The following is a 24,512-nucleotide window of genomic DNA, read 5'->3' as shown; positions in this document are numbered from 1 at the left end:
AACTAATGGGATACATTAACAAAATGAAAAACAAAAATAATATATCTCAATAATGGAGAAAAGCATTTGACAAAATTCAACCTCCATTTGTAATAAAATAACTCTCAACATAGTGGATATAGATTCCTCAGCATAATAAAGGTCATATGTGACAAGCCCATAGCTAACATCATAATCAGTGGTGAAAAGCTGAAAGCTTTTTCTCTAAGATCAGGCACAAGAAAAGGATATGGCCATTCTTGCCACTTTTATTCAATGTGGTATTAGAAGTCCTAGCCTGAGAAATTAGGGGTGGAGGTGGGTGGGAGGGAGAAATGAAAGGCATCCAGATTAGAAAGGAAGAAGTAAAACTGTCACTATTTGCAAATGACATGATTTTATATATAGAAAATCCTAGACTACACACACACACACACACAAACACAAAACCAAACTATTAGAACTAATAAATGAATCCAGCAAAGTTACAGGATACAAAACCAGTATACCAAAATCTGTTACATTTCTATATACTAATAATGAATAAGAAAAATTAAGAAAACATCTTGACTTACAGTGGCATCAAAGAGAATACCTAATAATTAACCAAGGAGGTGAAAGATTATGAGACTGAAAACTATGAGACCCTGCTGAAAGAAAATGAAGATGACATAAATAAATGCAAAGATATTCCATGCCCATGGACTGGAAAGATATTGTTAAAATGCCTATGCTATCCAAAGCAATTAAGTCCTGTCCCTATCAAAATTCCATAGGGATCTTTCACAGAAATAGAATCCTAAGATTTGTGTGGAACCACAAAGACCCCAAAGAGCCAAAGCAATCATGAGAAAGAATAAAAAAGCTAGAAGCATTTTGCTCTGTGATTTCAAACATATTGCAGAAGCATAGTAATGAATACAGTATGGTATTGGCATAAAAACAAATAGATCAATGGAACAGAATAGAGAGCCCAGAAATAAACCCACACATATGTGGTCCATTAACTGACAAAGGAGCCGAGAATATACAGCAGCAAAAGGACTGTATCTTCAATCAATAGTGTTAGGCAGACCAGACAGCCATATGTGAAAGAATGAAGTGTACATCATACACAAAAATTAACTCAAAATTGGGCAGCCTGGGTGGCTCAGCGGTTTAGTGTCTGCCTTTGGCCCAGGGCGTGATCCTGGAGACCCAGGATCAAGTCCCACATCAGGCTTCCTGCGTGGAGCCTGCTTCTCCCTCTGCCTGTGTCTCTGCCTCTCTCTCTCTCTCTCTCTCTGGGTTTCTCATGAATAAATAAATAAAATCTTTAAAAAATTTAACACAAAATGTATTAAAGACTTAATTCAAGACTTAAAACCACAAAACCCCTCAAAGAATACATAGGCAGTAAACTCCTTGGCATCAGTCTTGGTGATGATTTTTTTAATCTGACACCAAAAGCAAAGGCAGCAAAGGCAAAAATAAACAAATGGGACTACATCAAACTTAGAAGCTTCTACACAGCAAAGGAAACCATAAAAAAAGGTAGCCCAAGCCTCCACTGATAGATGAATGGATAAAGAAGATGTGATACACACACACACACACACACACACACACACACACACGAATACTATTCAGCCATAAAAAGAATGAAATCTTGCATTTGCAGTATCATGGATGGAGCTGGAGGGTATAATGCTAAGCAAAATAAGTGAGAGAAAGACAAATACAATTATTGACAAATATGATTATTCCACACTCATGTGGAATTTACGAAACAAAACAAATGAACAAATGGAAAAAGAGAGACAAAGCAAGGAATGGACTCTTAAACTATAGAGAACAAACTGATAGTTACCAGAGGGGAGGAGGGGCATAGGTGAAGGGGGTTAAGGAGAGCACTTGTCCTGATGAGCACCAGGTGATGTATGGAAGTGTCGAATCACTGTAGTGTACACCTGAAACTAATATAACACTGTTAACTAGCTGGAATTAAAATAGAAACTTTAAAAAGTTATAAGAAAAAAATTTTTTCTAACTACTTATGATAACAGATGTTAAATACACTTACTGTCGTGATCATTTCACAATATATACAAATATCAAGTCATATTGTACACCTGAAACTAATGTTTATGTCAGTTATATCTCAATTTTTAAAAAAGGAAGAAATTACTTTTTTCTTCTAGAGGTTGTGAAGTGACCCAGACTTGTCATTTGGTTTGCCTTGTTTGGCCATTTGAGATCTGAGTTGAGCCCAGAATAGGCTTCTTCAAAAAGAAATTTACCTTTAGTCAATCTGAATAGGAACTTATAGGCATTTCTTTGAAAAAATAATTGAATGATGTATTTTGGAATCTTTCCTATAAAAAAATACATGTTCCTTTTTTGAATTATACATTACATTATTCTTTAAGAAAAACTAATGCCCATTATTTTCCCTCTCTTTTAGTACTATCATCTGCATTATAATGGACTGTGATGTAAAAACGAGCAAATTTCTGGATGGTTCTCAAAGGCAAAAAAGGATACTTCTTTCTGATTGTATCACCTCCTCCAGATTGGAAAAAAAGCACTGAAAACCAATTACTGAAAAAATTGACATCTGGTTATCTTTACCATCCTTCGTTACTCAAGGACTTCAGGACTAAAATGTTCCCCCAGTATATGACATATTGATTTTCAGTATGCAAATGGACTGAATCACATATATTTTTCTCAACCAGTAACTGCACAATTATGCAAATCACATCTTCCAAAGTATGGATTGCTCCAATCAGAAAAAAGGCTATCATTGGTTGTTGAGTTCTAGGAAGAACTTAAACTGTACTGTGTAAACAGTACCTTACATTTCTAAAATCCCAAATGTAAGAAAAATATGCAGACATACAGATATATAGGTCAACTTAGTAATAATATGAAATATACTTAAAGAGCTTTTAAAACTTTGTATTTTTGTACAAAATATTTGCCTTTTTACAATTTTTTCCTTTTCTTCCTTTTTTTTTTTTGTCATTTTACCAATATAATACATGGAGCCAAAGAAAACAATAATGGTACTAATAAAAAAACTCCTAGGGTTTCTTGTCAGATTTAATTCTACCCAATGGCAAAGAATTTTTTTCAGTTGTGGTTTTAAAAGAATAATTAAATATATGTGTGGATATATATATATTTTTTAATGTAGCATTTCCTCAGAGGAGTCAATCACTTGAAATGTCTACAAATATCCTTGCAGGGTTTGCCAGGGTAGGTCAAGCCTGAGTATATACATGGCTCAGTCAAGTGGGCGGCATATCGAGCTCATCACCAGCCAACGTTCTTGCTGTGTGTGCCTGGCCGGGCCCAGAGGAAGTGGTCAACTCAGGATGTGCTTCTACTTCATTTTGGTGGAGTTAGGGGTGGTGGAGAGGTATCTGTTGGAAAAGAGAGCGTTTAGAAAACCCTGTTTTATGGCTGAGGTATGAATGTGCTTGGTATCAGACCCGTAGTCGAGCTGCTAGTGACCGTCAGGACAGTATGGCGTCATACCAACCAATGGCAGAGATGCGAGAAAGGTAGGGACAGCTATATGCTACCTGGAAAGTTTATATTTCCTTAATTCAGGTTCCAAAAAACAACTCCAAGGCACAGGCAGGATGAAATGCAAGAGTAAGCTTTTGGCTACTACGTTGAACTGTTGGCAAAGAACCTTTCCTCTGAGCCCATCCTCCTCCTACTCTTGACTTGCCATTGAAAACTCTAACATGGAATGTGCTGAAAATAGGCCTTAGATAAAATTGATGCTCCAAGGCAAGATTTCCATCCAGCAGAATTCCCCCTCCTCCCCTTCCAAGGAGCTCCCCAGGCAGTGCTGCTACCTATCCCAAATAAAATGATAAAAGAATAAAGACAGAGTTTGACTTTCACACCTGCAGCTGTGTGGACTATGTTGTCTTACCCCTGGTCACCATTCATACCATCCCCCATCTCTGCCGCCAAAAATGACCATCTTGTCAGCACCTTTATGCCCTACTGTCCTGTCCATGGGGCCTGGTCAGGTTGGCAGGACCCACCGTCACCTGGGCTCTGTGATGCCAGATAAGCGCTGGACTCCAGTATGTCTTCAGGCTCAAGACATTTCATAGATTAAACCAAGTCTTTTTCATCCTTTTCCTGTTTAAGTGTCAGTTAAGGTCTGTGCCTAGAAGCAATTTAAACGTCTGATGCCACCACGAGAAGGGAAGAGTGCAAGCTCCCAGAGCCAAGGTTGTTGCTCTCCCAGCCCTTACCTTGCAGGGCTGTCATCACCAGGCACTAGAGAAGTGCTAGAGGCAGCCAGTTGCACGCCACCTCCCAAGAGCCCTGTGAAGCAGGCCTTGCAACTCTCCCCATGGACAGAAGAGGGGAAGGTCTCAAAGAGGTGACATGGTTTCCTGGGTCACACCATTGCCAAGGAGTAAGACAGGAATCAGGCTTGAGCTCTGAAAATGTTTTAATGTTCTTTAGGAACCAGGGTCCTTCTTAATAACACACTGAACAAAATCAAACAAGTATCACACATGATGCCTCATGTACTTCTCTGTACATTTAGCTATTTATACACCAGGCTTCTGTTCACCTACTCACAACCATGCTGCTCTTTTGGGAGGAGAGATATAGTGAACTATGATGAGGTCTTCAGGCACCTGATTTGCTACATGCTGAGCGAAGAAGGAAACGTTTTTCTTCCTAAATGGCTCTTGAAAGAATGAATGCACAGCCAGGAAGAAAAAACCCTTTCTTTTCCTTTTCTATTATCAATGTTCATCAGTGCTCCCCTACGACTCTTCCAATTTATAGGAGTTAAAATTTAAGCTAAAGCAGACAATAAATGGTAATAGCCACCCCCCATTTAAAAAACCAGATGTTTAAGGAAGTAGGAAGCTATATAAATCAGATAACAATGCCAAGCATGTTTTTTGCCTCAGATGACAAAGCTGGACTCTTCTTGAAAAAGTAAGCATATTAACTCACTCATGACTCAAGTCATTCAAGAATGATAACAGTTAAAATATGTTTGGCATTTTTGCATACATTATCTCTTCTAATCTTCATGCAAAACTTACTGTCCTTTATCTTTTTAAAGATTTTATTTATTTGAGAGAGAGAGCATGAGTGGGGTGAGGGGCAGAAGGAGAGAGATAATCACAAGCAGGCTCCCTGCTGAGGATGAACACGGCCCCCCATCCCCAACTCGGGGCTTAATCTCACAACCCCGAGATCATGACCTGAGCTGAAATCACAAGTCAGAGCCTTAAGTGACAGAGCCACCCAGGTGCCCCTTGTCCCTACTTTAGAAATGAGGAAACAGGTTATTTGGAAGACTTGTTGCCCACATAGCTGTTACAGTTGCCTTCAAAAATGCAATTGTGATCAGGTTCTCATTCTTAATTCAAAATCCAAGTCCATCCTACCCCACATACCCAGCCTAACATCTTCCAAAAGATCCCAGGTTCCCAACCACAGCTCCAGGCTCTCCATCTACAACCCCATCCTCTCCCCGCCCAATGCACCAAAACAGCCTTCCAAGCCACCTGCACTTTTCCCCATGCTCTTTCTGACCCTCATACTCTACCTGGACTCCTTCCCTGTCCTTTATACTTGGAAAGAACCTTCCTTAAGACTCAGCCTCAACATCACTTCTTGTCTGAATCTTTTCCCAACAAACACACCCTGAAAATAGAGTTGATTCCTCTTTCTATGCCAAATACCATGCACAAGTGCTCTATATGAAACGGAAGAAAACTCCTTCACTGTTTTAGATGATCTACAGATTAGTCTCAAGACCTAAAAATGACTGAATTGAGAAGAGAGAAAGGTGAATATGGCCAGTCAGTTACAAATCTTTTAAGAGCACTGAGGAGTGCGAGAGGCCAAGCAGGAGAAATGAAAGAATTCATGTTGCTAATAGCTGGTTATTACACATCCAGTATATTGGATGTAAGTATATTATACATATTATTCCATCAACATGAAGATAGAATGAAAAGAATCAGATATAAAAGAGATTCATTCCATTACCAAAGCATGGTCCTGACTGAGAATAACTTTAGAAACCTTTTCTAAATGGTAGTGTGGAAAAAAAAAAAAATAAATGGTAGTGTGATCAAGTCTCTCTTCATGTTATACTCAACAATTTTCCAAGTACAGGTAGACTTTCCAATCTTTCTGAGGTGTTTCTCTGTACAATAGTTCCATTTTCCTAGGAAGAATCCCTTAAGGGCATGGTGCCATTTTTATTTTATAAATCACAAAGCAGATGTTGAAAAGATTTTGCTTCACCTGTTCATCTTTTTTCCTCCCTTCCTAGATATTCTCGTTCAAATAAGTACATAGCATGCCCACTTGGGCAAAAATCCAAAGAAAAGCAGGCTTAAGAAAACCAACGTGGACACCCGGGTGGCTCAGTGGTTGGGGCATCTACCTTCGGCTCAGGGTGTGTTCCAGGAGTCCCAGGATCGAGTCCCGCATTGGGCTCCCTGCATGGAGCCTGCTTCTCCCTCTGCCTATGTTTCTGCCTCCCTCTCTCTGGGTCTCTCACGAATGAATAAAATCTTAAAAAAAAAAAATGAAAAAAAGAAAGAAAACCAACTTTAGGGCTCCTTGATGGCTGAGTTGGCTAAGTGTCTGCTTTTGGTTCAGGTCATGATCCCAGGGTCCTGGGATGGAGTCCCACCCTAGGCTCCCTGCTCAACAGAGAGTTTGCTTCTCCCTCTCTTTCTGCCCCTCCCCCACTTGTGCATGCTCTCTCTCTCAAATAAATAAAATCTTTAAAGAAAAATGGGCATAACCAAAGGGTCTCAATTTAGTCTTCTTGACCAGGTATGGAGAATTGTCCTTTGGCTAGTCTTCTAATCTTTGGTGCCAGAGTTTGCTATATTCTTTACATGTCACTCATTGCCGTGACCCACTAAATCATGTCTGGAAAGCTGCAGGGAATTATAAGCTTCTTAATATCAATTCCTGTGCCATGCATGGAGCAGGAGCCACGCCAGGCCTGACATAAGCTCAAAATCCTGGCTATATAGTAGCTATAAAAGCACCTACTGTAGATTAGGAACTTGACATATCTATATCCAATCCCTATGCAAGAAAATGAAAGATCTGATTAAATAATTTCCAAAAAACTGGGCTTTGAACCCATGGTCACCTAACTTCCTGCCCTCTATATACTCTCCTATACTCCCAACTGAGAGCCTAGGCTTTGCACATTACATTTTGGTTTTTGGCACAAGAAATCTCAAGCCACCAAGATTACTTCTCTCTTTCTAACAGAACCGGAGAGATAATGTAGGAATCCTGATTTGCACAGTTTAGATAAAAGTGCTAGACCAATCCCTTCGATACTGATGAGCAAAGAGGCTTAAGTTGACTTGGCACCAAATGCCACAGATGTTCAAAGAGGTTAGTTTGAAGAAACCACCCTAGATGTTAGAGTAGCTGGACCTCTCACAGAATTTTCTGATATAATTAGTGGCAAATGAGGAGAAATGGGCTTTGGAGCCAAATGGGCCAAGTTTGGAATCCTGCTTTCTACTTCCGGGCACAATGCTCAAACAAGAGGCAAGTAATTCTCTCCCCTCATTTCCCTCCTTTGTCCAGCAGGCCCTCTGGTCACATACAGCATTGGTCTAGAACTGGTTCAGAACTGGCATTACCTGTCCTGATATCATAAGGGAAACTGCACTGACAGCTCACTGATAATGCATCCTTTCAAAATATGAGATGGGGGACGCCTGGGTGGCTCAATGGTTGGGCATCTGCCTTCGTTTCAGGGTGTGACCCTGAAGTCCCGGGATCAAATCCCACATTGGGCTCCCCGCATGGAACCTGCTTTTGCCTCTGCCTGTGTCTCTGTCTCTCTCTGTGTGTCTCTTATGAATAAATAAAATCTTTAAAAAAAATTTTTTTAAATACAAAATGGGGGTGACATGGCAAGAAACTAAAATTGTGAGATCTCTTCTCCCTTACATCAGTAATACTGAAAAACAAAAACAAAAACAAAAACGTATCTTTTTCTGCCATCCCTTCTACTGGGTATCAGAGTAGAGGCTCCTATGAATTTGTATTAGTTACAGACCTGGCTGTTGAAATAAAGACCCCAAATAATGAGCCAAAAAAAGATGGAGGCTTCTTTCCCTCACATCTAACTCTGCACAAGAGCAGCCCAGGGGGCCACCCTCCTGGTGTCTTCTTGCTTTGCCATCCTGAAGCTATTCCCCTGAGGTATGGACCAAGAAGGCTCAGCACCACACCCACATTCCAGGAGGCAGGCTTGGGGAGAGGTGAGGAAAGAAGTTAATCCCTTTAAGGGCAGAAAGTCTATAGCTAGAACTCCATCAAACAGCCTCACTTAATTGCAAGGGATGCTGGGAGATGCAGTCTCTAGCTGTGAAATAGTCACATGTCAAGCTAAAAATTCCATTGTGATAAAAGGGAGAATGGATATGGGAGGAGGGGGGACTATAAATAGTAGTTGTACCACCAAATCTGCTCACACTAATTCCCCTCCTGTGCAATCTGTTTTCCACCTTGCCCTTGTAGGGAGACTTTGGTGGGCTAAATTACTCGCTCCAATTCCTCTACCTCCTGTATCCACCCCTTTCCCATGCAAGCCAGCAATTTCCCCACCTCTCTGGGAGGAGGGGCTCTTCCTGCCTCTTGACTTTGGGCTCAGCCATATGATTGATTTGCTTTGGCCATTATTGGTGGGTGTGACATGACCAAAGGCTTAAGAAGTGCTAAGGTCACTGCCCTCTTATACATCAGCCATCACCTTGAGGAGGGGGCTTCCCTGGTAGCTGCTGCCCTTGCAGCCTGGGCTATAGAAAGAACACACATAGGGCACCTGGGTGGTTAAGTTGGTTAAGAGTCTGCCTTCAGCTCAAGTCATGATCCCAGGGTCCTGAGATAAAGTCCCACATTGGTCTCCCTGCTGAGCAGAGAGTCTGCTTCTCTCTCTCCCTCTGCCCATGCTGTCTCTCTCTCACTCTCTCTCACTCACATTCACGCTTGCACCCTCTCTCAAATAAATAAATAAGATCTAAAAAGAAAAGGAACACATATAGAACAAAACTGCCCCCCACTAAGACATACCTGCAACAAGCAGCAAAACCACCTCAACCTTCAGAGCCTGCAGGAGAGTCACCCAGCCAACCCACAGACCCATGAAATGTATATTTCATTGAGATTTGGAGGTTGTTTATTACACAGCATTATTGGAGCAAGAGCTAACTGATATGGGTCCTTGAGTCTAACCCAGTTCTACATATGGCTATTTTCTGTTTGTCCCTCCAGATCCCTTTTCCAGCATTCTCTGGACTTTGGAAGGTTAAATCTTTATGGATTTCCTTGGTTTCTGGCTTCCAATTGGTTTGGACAATGAAAAGCACTGGCAGGAGAGAAATAGCAAAGTGGAGCATTTATTTCCCTGACCATCTCCCTGCATCTCTCTACCAAAGGCCACATCTCTTGTTAGGTGGTCCAGCTCTCTCCCTGGGTCCAGGAGTGGCAACTTCCTCCTGCCCCCAGTAATGGCTTACAGCTGCACTAGCTCCAAGATTCTATACTAGCCTTTATAGTTTTCCGTAAACCTGCCACAGCTTTGTCAGTTACCCCTTTATTATACTCTCCTCCATTACCCAGCTTGACTGTGCCATCTTTTCCTTTTTGGACCCTGATACCCTTTCTGCTTTCACCCCATCACCCCCTCTATGCCTCTACCCTGCCAAGTAGTGTGTCCCCCACCTCTTCTTCAAGGGTCCAAACATGACTCCCCTTTCAAGGCATACTCCCTCTTTCAAAACACTTCCTCCAAGATCTCCAGCTCCTAGTGAGTTCTCCCCTCCCTTAATTCCCCCAAGATCAACCACCCAAACCAAATTGTCCATACTTTGCTTTATACCAAAGCACAGCAGTCTGTAAGCTGTGCTCTGGGGAGCCAAGGGATCTTGTGAAGGTGCCACAGCAGTTGGGAGGAGGGTATTTGCAGAGCAAATGGAGCTCCAGATCACTTTTCAGATGGCTTTGAATTTATCTCATATATGAGGTTTCATTTGAGGTTCACTGTTTCAAAAAAAGTTTGAAAACTTTGATGCAGTACACTAATCTTTAATGTTTTATGCATTAAGTCGTACCTCCCCAAAAGAGATAAAATCAATTAAAAAATCTCCAAAATCCAGGAACTTGTATTATCCCTTTGCTATATCTGGATGATGGACAGATGGAAGGATGGAAGCATAGATGGACAGAAACATAGATGTGTAGATGAATGTTATGGAGGGATGGACGAATGGATGCATGCATCCATGGAGAGAGAGAGAGAGAGAGAGAGAGATGGATGGAGGCATGTATGAGAAGGCTCTGGTGCCATCATAAGCAGTTTCTTCACAGGCTATACCTACTTGCTCATGATCTATAGAAACATGTCTTTTTGCTCCTATACAAATCACCCTGGAAGTATCTCTCCTGAAACTTCAAACTCCAAAAGGTCAACTTAAGGGGAGCTGAAGGTCACAAGGGATGTGGGCAATGCTGCTGAACTCAGTTGCACTAAGCAGCTCCAGATGGCACTAGGATCTGAGGGGAAACTGATGTAAGAGGAATGGCACAAAAGCCTGGAGCTATGGGAATAAAAAAGCAAGAGTCCTAGGGGATGAACAAACATGTCTTTAAAAACCTATAATTCTGGGGACACCTGGGTGGCTCAGTTGGTTAAGCATCCAACTCTTGATTTCAGCTCAGGTCATGATCTCAGGGTCATGAGATGGAGTCCCATGTTGGGCTCCATGCTGAGTGTGGAGCCTGCTTAAGATTCTCTCTCCCTCTCCCTCTGGCGCTCCCCACCACTCACTATCTCCTTCTCTCTTAAAAAACAAAACAAAACAAACACCATGAAAACTGTAATTCTGGCCCCCAAATACTTCCCAGCTCCAATTATGTTTCTCAGCTCTACCATCATGTTCATTGATAGCAAAATGAATAAAGTAATCATTTCTCCCTCACTTAATCAGCATATACAATGGTCATATGTGTTGTAGCATTCATATTACCTTGTTTTTGATGGTGACAATTACTTGTTTCTTAATAACTGTTTGCTTTGCCTCCATTTGAACAATACAATGTGAAAAGAAGCTGTTTTTTTTCTCCAATGGTATAGTTTGAGGCCCATTTCATTTATTAGTCTGGATTTCAGTTCCTATAAGATGCCACTTAATAGACACTCTGCAAAGCAATAATCATTTTATACTTAATTTCACTATTTCAACCTTATATCTACTGCTTTTCAGAGTGAAAGGTGCAAGGAATCCCAAATCAACAGGCACAAGGAATTGTAACCAGCACCTTCATCCACATGCTGACATTTCTCAAAAGGAAAAAAAAAAAGCCTAGAAAAATTAGATGATGGATGGATGACAGATAGAAAGGTAAGATGGCTAGCTAGCTACATGCATACATACATACATGCATACAATGGAAGGGAGAGAGGAAGAGATTGAGGGTTGGCTAAGAGAAAGCTATTAGTTTTTAACCCAGAGTCCATCTGAAAGGGATTTTTTCAGGGGAAAAAAAGCTTTGCCTTCCAAGTCCACTGAAGTCCTCCACTTGCTCCATGAGGAGCCTGAATTTTAGATTATGACAGAAAAGGAGAAGCTGGCTCTACTGCACATATCTTGCTGAGAAAATGAAAAAATCATCGCCTCAAATCATTTTTGGTTACTTTTCAACTCTAAAGCTATAGTGTTTGGAAGTTACAGAACTTCCCAGAAATTACCTTTCCCTGTTTTTATTACAGGCAACAAGACCACATGCATTGCATTTTCCACAGTCTACTCTAAGAATTGGTGCCTTGCTCACCTGGCCCTGGCATTTGGGATTGCTGCTTTCCTCCTCCTAGGGAGACAATTTCCTCTCTGTAATTCAGTTCGCTGACTTGTCCTCTGGAACAACAGGTACATAGGGAGACCAGAGCAGGAGAAGCCCGGAACCCGGCATGTTATCTAAATAGAGGTAGAAAATGAACCTCCCCAGGAGCAGATGTGCCAGGACAGGCTGGTCCCAGCAGCATAAAATCCCCATGGGCTGCTACGTGGCACCAGTGAAAAGCAGGCAAGGTTGATCTCCTGCTGCACTCCTACTGTAAACCTTTGAATGAATTCTAGAGTCTTAACCTTTCTGTTCCAGCCCCTCTGGGATTTCTGAGAAATCATCTTATGCTTAGTATTAGAGATTATGTAAGAAAAGACCATTTCTCATAAGAAAATAAATCAATCCCTCAAGATTAGTACGGTAATGTCCCAGACCACAGAGCCTGATATGTCCCTAAGCTTCACATTCTCCTGAGGCCTACACGGATCCTTGCAGTCATCACAGCAGAAAAGAAAGTGTTGCCCTTTTGACACTCATACCCAAAAAATCTCTTCCTTTCGTCCTCTAGGTTAGAAGCTCTGAAGAAGTCTTTGCACTAAATGCTAGTGCACAATAAGAGGCAAATGGCCACAAAGAGTAACCAACTGCTAGACAACCAGAGCTCAGTGTCCACAGAAGACTCCAGGGCAAAGAGGTCTCATCAGGATTGTACCCTTTGTAGCTGCAGCTTGCTTCCAGGCATCATCTGTTTTGTTTTGTTTTTTTAAGATTTTTATTTATTTATTTATGAAAGACACACAGAGAGAGACAGGGACACAGAGGGAGAAGCAGGTTCCCTGCAGGGATCCTGATGCAGACTCAGTCCGGACCTAGGATCATGCCCTGAGCCAAAGGCAGACGCTAAACTGCTGAGCCACCAAGGCGTCCCCAGGCATCACCTTTAAAACCTTCCATCCAAGAGCACCTTGTAGGCATCCAGCTCCTTGAGGTGCTCTTCTCCTACTTACCCAGACCCATCATCCACCCTGAAGGACATTTGTCTTAGGTTGTTAACAGAAAAGCAGACCTCAGCCTTGAGGCAAGATTCGAATCTTGCTCTACAGGGGTCTGCACCAGAATAACCAAACCCCCATAAACCCCTCAAGCCATTAATATAAGAGAGGAAGGAAGTGGTGGGAGGAAAAAGGCAAACCTTGGTACAAAGGCCGGGAAGGGGACACTTCACTAAAGAAGCGTATCTCCAAAGGCGGACTCAGTTATTGTGGGGAAGAATCTGGGAATAGGGAATAAAAGGGAGAGGTGACATTTATTCATGGACCTTGATTTTTTTTTCCTTATCTTTACAGGCGTTACTTTTATGGAGCAGATATAGATTTACAGAAAAATGGATCAGAAAGTACAGCAAGTCCTATCCCCCTCCCTCCCCACACTCCCCACACATCTTGTATTGGTGTGGTACCTTGTTACAGATGATGGACCAATAGGGATACATTATTATTAACTAAGGTGCATAGTTTATATTAAGGTTCACTCTCTGTGTTATACACCTGTCAAAAATCCATAGAATGATCAATGACAAGTGTCCATCATCCCTGGACCGTACAGAAGTTTCACTGCCCTAAAAATCCCCTGTGCTTGACCTATAAGTGAATCATGTTTGGTGAACAAAATATCAGAACAGGAGATCTGACAAAGATTTTGGCTAAAATCTGTAAATGTGCACTGAAAAAAAGAAAGCTTTAAAAGATTCCCCCACTGCCCGCCGCCCCCCGCCATCACATTTGGTAATTTGAATTCCCTTTTTATTAGGGAGACTGACATCACATAAACCCTGAACTCTCAAGGAAAGCCCAGGCCTGCACCGGTGCTCCACGGCCCCTCCCCACACTTAAAGCCAGCCCCAGGAGGGTCCCGCTAGCATATCATGCGTGTCTCAGAGCGGCTGGCAGGGGAGAGAAGGGGTCCCTAGACAGCCCATGGGAGCAGAGAAGTGAAGGAAGCTCCCAGCTTTTTATTTCTCCTCTCCCAAGGTCAGACTACCCTCCAAAAGATCACCAAGAAACAAAGATTTTCCACATTATGTATCATCATGTGGTGGCTTTCTTTGAGGATCTGTTTTTACCGAGGGAAGGCTGAACATGAAGCCAAGCTGGTGGAAACAGAACAGAGTAGGGCAGCCAGGGGGGCTCAGCAGTTTAGCGCCGCTTTCAGCCCAGGGCCTGATCCTGGAGTCCCATGTCGGGCTCCCTGCATGGAGCCTGCTTCTCCCTCTGCCTGTGTCTCTGCCTCTCTCTCTCTCTCTCTGTGTGTCTCTCATGAATAAATAAATAAAATCTTAAAAAAAAGAGAAGAGAAATAGAACAGAGTAGAAGGGGTGGTTGAGAGTGGGTGGTATGTGTGTGTGGGGGGGGGATATTAAGTGCTTCTTTTTGTTCCTTCGAGCTAGTTCAGGGCCCTACTGTAATATTTTCTGAAGCTTTCAGATTAATCACTTAATCCCACATAAGTGTAGATCACCAGATGAGTTCTTAAACCAGACATGTTCAGATCACATCTTTGAAATGGAGGATGAATGGAAACCTGATACACACTAGTGTGTTTATAAATACACACCACACATACACACAGGGACTCACACAAGCCCAGTTGAGCAATCCCATGCCTACCCCGGCGGCTCCGAACTCGCTTGCCCATCAATCACCCCTCGGCAGGCACCGGTTCTACCCTGGGCTTCACTCCCGGAGGCACTCCCTGCAGTGAGCGGTCAGTGCCTGCCTGTACCAGTCGGCTGGGGCAGCCAGGACAAATACCACTAGGTGGCGTGAATGTCAGAAACGAATTTTCTCATAATTCTGGAGGCTGGATAGAGCTCTTGACAGGTTTCTCCTGAGGCCTCTCTCCTTGGCTTCTCTCCTTGGCTTGTAGAGGGCCATCCTCTTGTAAGCCCATGTGATCCTTCCTCTGTGTGTGTCTGTGCCCTCACTCCTTTTCTTAGAAGGACACTTGTCATATTACAGTCCACCTTAATGACCTCATACCTTAATTACCTCTCCCATTACAGTCACCTTCTGAGTGTTCAACATTAGATTCTGGGGGATACACTCCAGCCTGTAACACTCCCCATACCTCCCTTACTCTTAGTAAATGGCTGTTTGTTCCCCTTTATTAAAATCCTGAGGCCAGAGTGTACTCTTTAAACCTCATGCCCATTTTAAAAATCTCATTTATAGATTTCACCTATCCCCCTGCCTGCCACCCCCTGACAACCATGAGTTTGTTCTCTGTAGCTAAAAGTCTTTGTCTCTTTTTTTCCTGTTTTGTTTCTTAAATTCCACATATGAGTGAAGTCACATGGTCTTTGTCTTTCTCTGACTTACTTCGCTTAAGATTATACCCTCTGTGTCTGTCCATCCATGTTGTTGCAAATGGCAAGACCTTTCTTTTTTATTGCTGAGCAATATTCCACTGTATGTTGTACATACATATGTATGTATATATACCACATCTTCTTTATCCATTCATCTATGGATGGACACTTGGGGTGCTTCCATAATTTGGCTATTGCAAATAGTGCTGTAATAAACACAGTATCTTTTTGAATTCATGTTTTCATTTTCTTTGGGTAAATACCCAATAGCAGAATTATATGGATCATAGGTAATTCTATGATTAATTTTGTGAGGAACCTCCATACTGTCTTCCACAGTGGCTGTACCAATTTACATTCCCATCCTTGCCAACACTTGTTATTTCTTGTATCTTTGATTCTAGTCATTCTGACTGGTGTAAGTTGATATCTTGTGGTTTTGATTTGCATTTCCCTGATGCTTAGTGATGTTGACTATCTTTTCATGTGTCTGTTGGCCATCTGTGGGTCTTCTTGGGAAAAATGTCTTATTCAGGTTCTCTGCCCATTTTTAATCAGATTATTTGGTTTTTTTGGTATGAGTTGTATAAATTCTTTACATATCTTAGATATTAACCCCTTATCAGATATATCATTTGCAAATATTTTCTCCCATTCAGTAGGTTGACTTTTTGTTACTTTGCTTGTTTCCTTTGCTGTGCAAAAACTTTATCCTTTGGTGTAGTCCCAATAGTTTATTTTTTCTTTTGTTTCCCTGCCTGAGGGGTATAGCTAGAAAAAATGTTTCTACAGCCGATGTCAAACACTATTGCCTATGTTTTCTTTCAGGAATTTTATGGTTTAAGGTAATTTCCTCCTGCTCATTTTTTTTAAGAGTTTATTTATTTATTCATGAGAGACACACAGAAAGAGAGAGAGAGAGAGAGAGAGAGAGAGAAGCAGAGACACAGGCAGAGGGAGAAGCAGGCTCCATTCAGGGAGCCTGATGTGAGACTCGATCCCAGGTCTCCAGGATCATGCCCTGGGCCGAAGCCAGGCGCTAAACTGCTGAGCCACCGAGGGATCCCTCCTACCCATTTTAATATTTCTCTGTGCCTTCACCTTTTCATTCCTTCTTTATTGAGGAAGAAGCAAGTCCTTCTCACCTGGGCCACAGCCCTCCTATCTCCCTGTGCCCCTTGACTCCTTCCATTCCTGTTCCTAGAACCAACTCACTGCATCCCTGGGAGGCATATCATGTCACCTTTCCTGGGACTACATCGCTCAAGAAACCCTTCTCTTGCATCTTCAGCATCTGCTCTGGCACTTGTTTTCCTGCCCCTCCTCTCTACCTATCCCATATCCCCCCACCCACCCAACTTTTTTAATGAAAGGAAAAATATAAAAAAGTGACTCTCTTTCTTAAACTGATACTCTTTCTTCCTCACCTCCTGTTAAAGACACAGTTCTCAGAATGGCCTAGACCTGCAGCCTCCACTTCTCTGCCACCTTGTCACTCACTGACCTCTTCCACACCTGGTTCCCACTCCCATTGTCTGGAAAAAGTGTTCTCCAAGGTCATCAGTGACTGCCTCAATTTTTGTGGGGATTAACTTAGAAAATACAAGTAAGGCCTTTAGAGCCCAGAATCTGGCCCATGGGAGTGATCCTCGTTATCACTCAACCACCATCCTGCCCCAGTTTGCTACCCTCCTGCCACACTGACCTTGCTTTTGTGCCTCCATCTGTGGCGATGCTCCCAGAAACAGGTCCACCTATAATCACAAAAATAGCCCAAATGTCCAGGCCTGAGCACCTCAGAACTTAACGTAGGTGTCAAATGACCCTTTGCATATAAGTGCACTGGTTGATGAGACAGTTGGTAGGCCAAGAGGCAGAGGCACATACCTACAGACAGAGCTCTGCTTTGGTCCCTCCAATCTTCTCTCTCCTGACGCACCTCTGCAGCACACCTTCCTCTTTTTTCTAACTCTGTGCCTTCGTCATGGTCCACTGTGGCATGAAGAAGTCCTTAGTCACTGATGTAGACTTGCCACCTCTTTCTTATACATACAAAGTCTGTTCTTCCCCCTCTTCTCTTCCCTCCCAAGACCTATTTTTAATCCTTTCTCTCAAGGCCAATTCTCCATCTTTCCAGGAAAGGCTTTTTGGTTTATTTCTATGTCCAAAGTAGCTGGGAACTTTATACAATAACTGAATTCTCAGGCAGTCCTGGGGAAAAAGGCAGAGGAACAACCGGGATCTGCTGTTTTTTGTTTTTGTTTTTGTTTTTGTTTTTTTTTTAATTTATTGAGAGAGAGAGAGGAAAAAAAAAAAAAAAACATGTGCATAAGCAGGGGGAAAGGCAGAGGGAGAGAGAGAGAATCCTGGAGCAGACTGCCTGCTGAGAAGGGAGTCCAGATTCAGGGCTCTATCCCAGTACCCTGACATCATGACCTGAGCCAAATCAAGAGTCAGATACTCAATCAACTGAGTCACGCAGTTGCCCCTGGGATCTGCTTCTAATATCAGGTGTCCTAGGGTCAATAGAGGGGCAAAAGCCCAGAATTTCTATAGAGCTTCCCTACATAGAATACTTTTTAGCCATATATCCATCCACTCAATGAGATCAGGCTCTCTTTACAAATTCTACCTCAGACATTATGTCCTTCATGAACACCCCAACCAGAAACAATTTAACTCTCTCATGCCCCTTTCTTCCTCTCTTAAGGCACTGACTTTCTGCCAGTTACCTGAATCTACCTCCCTACCCTATAGGTGATAGGCATGCCCTCTTGAGGCAGGAGCTGGAACTTCTCCATTTCACATTTCTATAGCCACGGGCCACTGTGCTTTGTACATCAGTGGTATTCAATACACAGGAGTCAAACTGAATTATAATAGGAACATTGGAGGAGGAAGAAGTGGGGAGTTACCAATCAACAGGCATAAAGTTTCACTTAAGCAAGATGAGTAGGTTCTAGAGATCTGCTGGCCAACATTAAGCCAAAAGTCAACAATGCTCTATTGTGCACTTAAAAAAGATTAAGAAGTGGAAATGGATGTTAACTATACTAATTATGGTAATCATTTTACAATATTAAATCATCATATTGTCCACCTAAAATTAATACAATGTTATATGTCAATCACATCTCAATACAAAATGTCAAGAGGGTAGATCTCCTGTTAAGAGTTCTTCCTGCAAGAAAAGAAGATTTAGAAAAGTAAAGGTCTGGGGCACCTGGGTGGCTCAGTGGTTGAGCATCTGCCTTTGGCTCAGGAAGTGATCCTGGGGACCTGGGATCAAGCCCCACAAAGGGCTCCCTGCAGTGAGCCTGCTTCTCCCTCTGCCTATGTCTCTGCCTCTCTCTGTGTCTCTCGGGAATAAATAAAATATTTAAAAATAAATAAATGACAAACGTTTTTTTTTTAAAGAAAAAGACAGAATCCAAACTGATCTTTATTTAATCTGAACTTCAGCTTTTCATAATGTTTGTTTCGAGGATGAATGAAACAAGCAACCAAAGGTTTGTCACAGTGGCAGAGACCAGCCTTCCCCCACAGACTGCCTCTCCCTGCCAGGCACACACCGTTGCTTCCCTCTTAGCCTGCCCCACTCTTTGCATAGCACAAGACCACAGAGCCCATTGAAACTGCACAGGTGGAGGGAGGCACCTCACTGAGGTCCTAGAAGGGACAGATCTCTGTGAGGCCATTTGCATTGGAAACTTGGCTGTCACAAGGCATTTAGGAAGCAGATCCATGGGGAAAAAAAGAATTACAATCTGTCCTCCAAGATACAGGTAGCAGCCAGCCCTCCCAGGGTAGGATAACAAAAGACTCCACATGCTTAGCACACAGCTAGGGAGACTTGCAAACTCACACTACTTATTTAGAAAAGTTTACAAAAAGCTTTTAAAAAAAAAAAAAAAGAATTCCTTCATGGAAGGCAATTGTTAGCCTATCTTCAGAGGGGCAACCCTTTCAGCTCTTCTCTTTTGCAGGAATTTTGGAGCACTACATGAATTTGGTGGCACCCTCACATCCTCACTCAAACCCTTTTATCCACTCACTTCGACTACTTTTTCCTGTGTTCTTCAAATCGGCACCTTCTTCTACCCATGTGTCTTATGTAATGGTCAAGTAGTGTATATCCTTGCTGATGTTCAAGTCTTTAGAACCTTCTCCTATAAGACATCCAAAATAAATTGTCTTAAGGACGCACCTTCCTTGGGAGCTCTTCAGTGTCAGCAATACCTCAGTGGATCAAGTGGATCAAGTGGATCAAGACTTCTGAGTCTGCAATCTTGTAATTGGGAACAAAGTCTAGCATGTAGAAAACCTGTCAGTGGTTATCTGAACCTCTGTCTCATTTGAAACACCTCGGCCTTCATTCTCATCTTTCTGGGCCTCTCTGCAGCACTTGCACCTACTGAAATGAAAACTCCTTCCTTTTATAACTCTCCTCCTACCTCGGGTTTGTTTTGGAATCAGGCAAGCCTGGCCCCTGACCTGGATTGGAGCTCCATGTCCTCCAATCTCTCTGGTGTGTCCTGGGCCAGAGGGGCCTCTTGGGGCCTCTGTTTCCTCATGGGTACAGATGCACAGATGGCATTTTCAGATGCTACCCAAGGTTTCTCCTCCTCCTGCTTCCTTGTGCCCTTCCCTTGCCTTCATCATTTAAAGAAACAGAATTCTATATTGATCTGTATTCATTCTGATCTTAAGCTTTTTGTAATGTGTGTTTCTAGGAAAAACCAAACATACAAAATGAAAGCAGTTCTCCATACACACTGTTCTTAGGGGGAAGGCAAATGTGCTAAACTCAAAGAAATAATTGCTCACCTGTGAGTTCTAAAGGAGACTCATTGGAGCCTCATGCAGAGACAATATCTTGAAAATAAAACTTTTTTTTTTTTTTTTGCTGCAGCAGGTAGGGGGGGATTGAAAGAAAAAAATGTTTGTGACAGAAAATATTGAACTAGGGAACTAGGATCCTTGAGGATTCTGCAGGGTGTAGATCATGAACTGAAGAACAGGGGAGGAAGTGTAGGATGATGACATTAAAACATTTGTCTCTACTTGAAAAGATCAAAGATGGAGTCAATGATTGTGGGATGAAGAGTAAGCAGCAGTATAGCCAACATTTAGATCCCTAAGAAGAGCCCTGGATGGTGGTCCCCTCTATGGACCAAAAACCTTGGACAGAAAGGGAGAGAGAAACCCCAGATAACCTTAAAACCCACTCTGGAGCCAAAGAGCCCATTGTCTAGCTTCTCAGGAGGTAGTTAGAAGAATTCAAGTCTTAGAGAAAAGCCTCACATCCAAAATGGCCCCAGCAGGGCAGCCTGACAATGACTAAGGAAATTTCCAGGTCAGGTGAACCGCAGGGCAGCCTCATAGAACCATGAGCAAAAGGTTCCTGTGAGCCCCTACACACACATAGGAAAGTGACTGAGCACAAGTCACAGTCCAGGGTTTGGGACACACACAAGGAGCCAGGGTTTGGGACAAAGTGAGGGAGGAGTGTGTGATCCTCACATACATCATAGGAAACCATGAGGACCATGTGGACTAGAAAAGACAAACTTCTCAGGACACCGAGGCTGGTGTCCACCCCTCCCCACCAGGATGTTATATAAACCAACACACTAGAAACGTAGCTCACCCCACCTACACACAGTGGGTGAAGGAAGGGAAGGGGGAACTTGTACTAACATAATTTAAAACTGTACAACTACATTTAAGTCCAGAAGTAGCTGAATTACCATGTACTGACAACGTGAAACTTTCTGCTCTCTGTGGAAACTGAGATGTCATGACTCCAGAGGAAATGTTTATATAAGAAAAGTCGAATGAACTAACAATAAAATTTGAATTTGTCAGATGTGAAATAGGTATGCTAATACCTACCTCACAGAATTATTGCAAGTTTTAAATGAGTTCAAGTACAAAAAGCACCTCGCACAATGTCTGGCTCATAAGACACATAAGGCAAGATGGTGGTCTTCCCCTTCTGTGGCACCTTCTTTCAGTTCTCTGGTTAACAAAAGAAAGAACAGGGTTTCCGTCTTCCCAGACACTTACTGATATGCCCCAGAGAACAGGTGAGCAGTTTTATGGATAGATGAGTGTGGCAGCAGCAGGAGAAGCTCCACCCAAAGAGATGGGACCCCGGGTAGAAAGCAGGAAAGCAGTTGTGTTTTTTAAAGAACTGAGCTGACAAGTAACTCAACCCATCCAGAGACTTTGTAGTCTGTGAGTCAAGAATCTCAATAAATGACTGGATGTCCTCCTCAGCACTGCATTTGGAAGAGATTTCAGAAGGAAAAGGGAAGAGAGTGGTTGTGTCTTTCCACACTCATTCTAGACAGGGAGTCAGCATATTACAGCCTGTGGGCCAAATAAAGATCATTGTCTGTTTTTATAAACAAAGTTTTATTGGAATACAGCTATGCTCATTGGTTTATGTGATATCTATGGCTGCATTTGAACTGCAATGGTAGAGTTGAGTAGCTGCAACAGAGACCATTAAAGCCAGAAAAGCTGAAAATAGTTACCTTCTATTCCTTTCAAGAAAACATTTGCCAACGCCTATACTAGACAGTAATAACTTATGCTTTTTAGAACTTAGAAAGTATTTCACACATATAATCTCATTTATTTTAAACAAACATCTCAATGGGTTAGGATATTTTATCCATCATAGTATCATTGTGTTGCTATGTCTCCTACCTTATAAAAATTAGGAAGTTGAGGCTCCAGATGTCAATGGACTTGGTGCTGAGTAACAGAAGAGTCCTCAAACCCTGTGCTGTTTCCCTCCCACATTCCTGCCAGGCTCTTTACACTATTAATGTCTTTAATGTGACATGATGAAAGTCTTTTTTAAAAGATTTATTTATTTATTTGAGGGGGAGGGGCAGAGGGAAAGGGACAAGCAGACTCTGCTGAGCAAGGAACCCAACAAGGGGCTCAATCCAATGACCCATGAAATTATGACCTGAGCCAAAATCATGAAATCATGAGCCCCTAGTGACCTGATGAAAGTTGTAAGAGCACACAGAATCATCTTAAGGAACTTCAGCAAAGTAGACTTTCAACAAACTCTCTTGTGTAACCACAACAGCACCACTCATCAGAAATGCTCACCTTGGCTCACTCTTAGAAGTGCTCACCCAACCCAAGGCCACAGGAAGCCATGCTTATGGAAATGAGGTGGGTGGCCAGTCCTGAGGTCATACAGCATGTGCCCCAAGCTGTAAAAGGAATACCTACATTTTATAAAAATAGCATGTCAATGTATGGTTGTCAAAAGATTAAAAGCATAATTCTCATACAAATAATATAGTGGGCACATGTTAATGAGAGAACCGGCAAGACAGAAAAACTGGTTCAAAGGCATACACAAGAAATAAATATACATAGTGAAAAAAAGGATTGCTAGTAGAAATATGCCAAAAACTGGAAGCAACCAAGATGTCCTTCAATAAGTGAACGGATAAACAAACTGCAGTACATTGTGCAACAGAATATTAGTCAGTGACAAAAAGAAATGAGCTATCAAGCCACACACACATACACACACAAAAACAACATGAAGAAAGTTAAATACATATAAACAACATGAAAGTTAAATACATATAAACAACATGAAGAAAGTTAAATACATATTGCTAAGTAAAAGGCTACAGACTGTATGATTCCAATTCCAATTGATTGGAATCAATGATTCCAATTATTTGGCATTTTGGAAAAACCAGAACTATGGAAACAGTAAAAAGATCAGCAGTTGCCAGGAAGGAGGGGAGAGAGAAGAGAGGAATGGATAGAAAGAACACAGAGGATTCTTTAGCACAGTAAAATTATATGATACTTGCATTATACATTTATCAAAGCCCATAGAACCTTCCAGCACAAAGAGGGCATCCGAACAAGTGGAAAATTTTAAGAAATAACTTAGGAGCTTGGGAAATCCCGGATGGAACGCTATCACATGAGAATCTGGCCATATGATAAATGTGTGAAACAACTTTACCGGAGGAGGTGTGTGTGTGTTGGGGGGGGGGGGGGGTTGCTGACCTAAATAACTCTAGAGATGAGTGGAATCTGTAAGACCAAAGGCAGAAAGAGCTCGGCATAAGCACTGTACTCCAGCAGATAAAGTGGTTTCCCATGGGGGCATGGATTAACAATTCTGACACTGCTCTACATGAATCCTAGAATTGAACAATTAGGTAAATGGATAGTGGGTGGTGGGAATCAGGCTTCTCATTCTTGAAGTGAGAATTTACATGGAATCCAGGAAGGAGGCTAGAATGACTCATGTGGTTGGAGTTGGAGACATTGGTAAGAACTCATGTGTGGCTTAATATACCTACAGATGGTTCCATACAGAAATACTCACAAACATGTATGTACACACAGGCTAATATACATACATATATTTCCCTGCTGTCAGCTTAGAGGGCCCAGGAAAAACAATACCCCTTTAGCAACAGATACACCCAGCATCTCGTAGCCATGAGTCCATATAAGTAGTATATAAATACATGGTTCAACAAATTAGTAAGTGAGGGAGAAGAAACAAATCCCCCATGAGGAATAATTCCAAATAATGGTTATAGAGCCTCCACTCTCAAGGAGGCAGAGCGAAACTCTGGACTCTCTAGGAATGAACTGCATATCGTAGCTTCCTTCCAGAGAGGATAGTTGAAATGGGGAAGAAAAGAGTATGTGTACAGTGGAGAAACTTGACAATTACTACCTCTGCCAGGTGCTTTGGGCCAACATTAGTAGTCATATGTCATTTTGATATCATGTTGATGGTAGGTACCCTTGATATGATGTAATGAAAACAGTACTTTATCTCTGTGGTCTTTTCCCCAAAAGCCCATAAAACCAGTTTAGTCACGTGAAAACATTGGATACATTCCCATAGAGAGACATCCTACAAAATTTCTGACCAGTACTACTCAAAATTGTCAAGGTCTTCAAAAACAACAAAAGACCTAGCAACTGCCACAGCCAAGAAGAGCCTACAGAGACCTGACCACTACATGTAATGTGGTATCCTGGAGGTGCCTAGGTGGCTCTGTTGGTTAAGTGTCTGCCTTCAGCTCAGGTCATGACCCCAGGGTCCTGGGATTGAACCCCACATCAGGCTCCCTACTCAGCAGGGAGTCTTCTTATTCCTCTCCCTCTGCCCTTCCTCCAGCTTGTGCGTTCACTCTCTCGTGCTCTTTCTCAAATAAAAAAATAAATACATTTTTAAAAAATATTATATTTATTTATTCTTGAGACA

At 42.2% G+C, this 24,512-nt stretch overlaps 1 protein-coding gene and 1 long non-coding RNA gene across 2 annotated transcripts in view; one reads left to right on the top strand and one right to left on the bottom strand.

The window, feature by feature from the left end:
- The window catches only part of COLEC12 (collectin subfamily member 12), a 180,783-nt gene extending 176,903 nt beyond the window's left edge, over positions 1-3,880 (top strand). Inside the window, exon 10 of the mRNA XM_038543696.1 lies at positions 2,423-3,880. Coding sequence (XP_038399624.1) covers positions 2,423-2,442 — 20 coding nt within the window. The 3' untranslated portion in view covers positions 2,443-3,880. The remainder of the gene's footprint in view (positions 1-2,422) is intronic.
- The window catches only part of LOC119872605, a 77,774-nt gene that overhangs the window by 18,112 nt on the left and 35,150 nt on the right, over positions 1-24,512 (bottom strand). The gene's annotated exons all lie outside the window — the stretch shown is intronic.

The sequence above is a fragment of the Canis lupus genome, chromosome 7 (genome assembly GCF_011100685.1).
Source record: "Canis lupus familiaris isolate Mischka breed German Shepherd chromosome 7, alternate assembly UU_Cfam_GSD_1.0, whole genome shotgun sequence".
Taxonomy (NCBI): Eukaryota; Metazoa; Chordata; class Mammalia; order Carnivora; family Canidae; genus Canis; species Canis lupus.
This window is presented reverse-complemented; position numbering and strand designations above follow the sequence as displayed.